Raw genomic sequence first — 232 nt, 5'->3', positions numbered from 1 at the left:
GGTTCCCCTGTCTTCTAAACCGAGACACCAGCGAGATGCCTCTCGCATCCTTCCTCGACGCTCAGCTCGCTCCCAGCGCCGTTCCCGCGTCCCGCCTCACCTGGAAGTTCCCCGTCTTCTTGTCGTACTTCACCAGGTTGTTCTTGTCGAGCATGAGGGCCGCGGTGTGAACCAGATCCAGGCGGCGCTGGTCCAGCAGCGGATCCCCCTTCAGGTCGTCGTGGGATATCCC

General features: G+C 62.5%; 1 protein-coding gene across 1 annotated transcript in view; it reads right to left on the bottom strand.

Annotated features, from left to right (window-relative positions):
- Positions 1-100: 100 nt before the first annotated feature.
- Positions 101-232, bottom strand: part of LOC104272638 (U5 small nuclear ribonucleoprotein 200 kDa helicase-like) — a gene marked incomplete at both ends in the record, with an annotated part of 9,323 nt that continues 9,191 nt past the window's right edge. Inside the window, 1 exon segment of the mRNA XM_009867687.1 lies at positions 101-232. This exon segment is cut by the window's right edge and continues 7 nt beyond it. Coding sequence (XP_009865989.1) covers positions 101-232 — 132 coding nt within the window.

Source organism: Apaloderma vittatum, unplaced genomic scaffold (assembly GCF_000703405.1).
Source record: "Apaloderma vittatum isolate BGI_N311 unplaced genomic scaffold, ASM70340v1 scaffold36394, whole genome shotgun sequence".
Classification (NCBI taxonomy): Eukaryota; Metazoa; Chordata; class Aves; order Trogoniformes; family Trogonidae; genus Apaloderma; species Apaloderma vittatum.
Note: the sequence above shows the minus strand (reverse complement) of the source record. Positions and strands in the feature narration are given on the sequence as shown.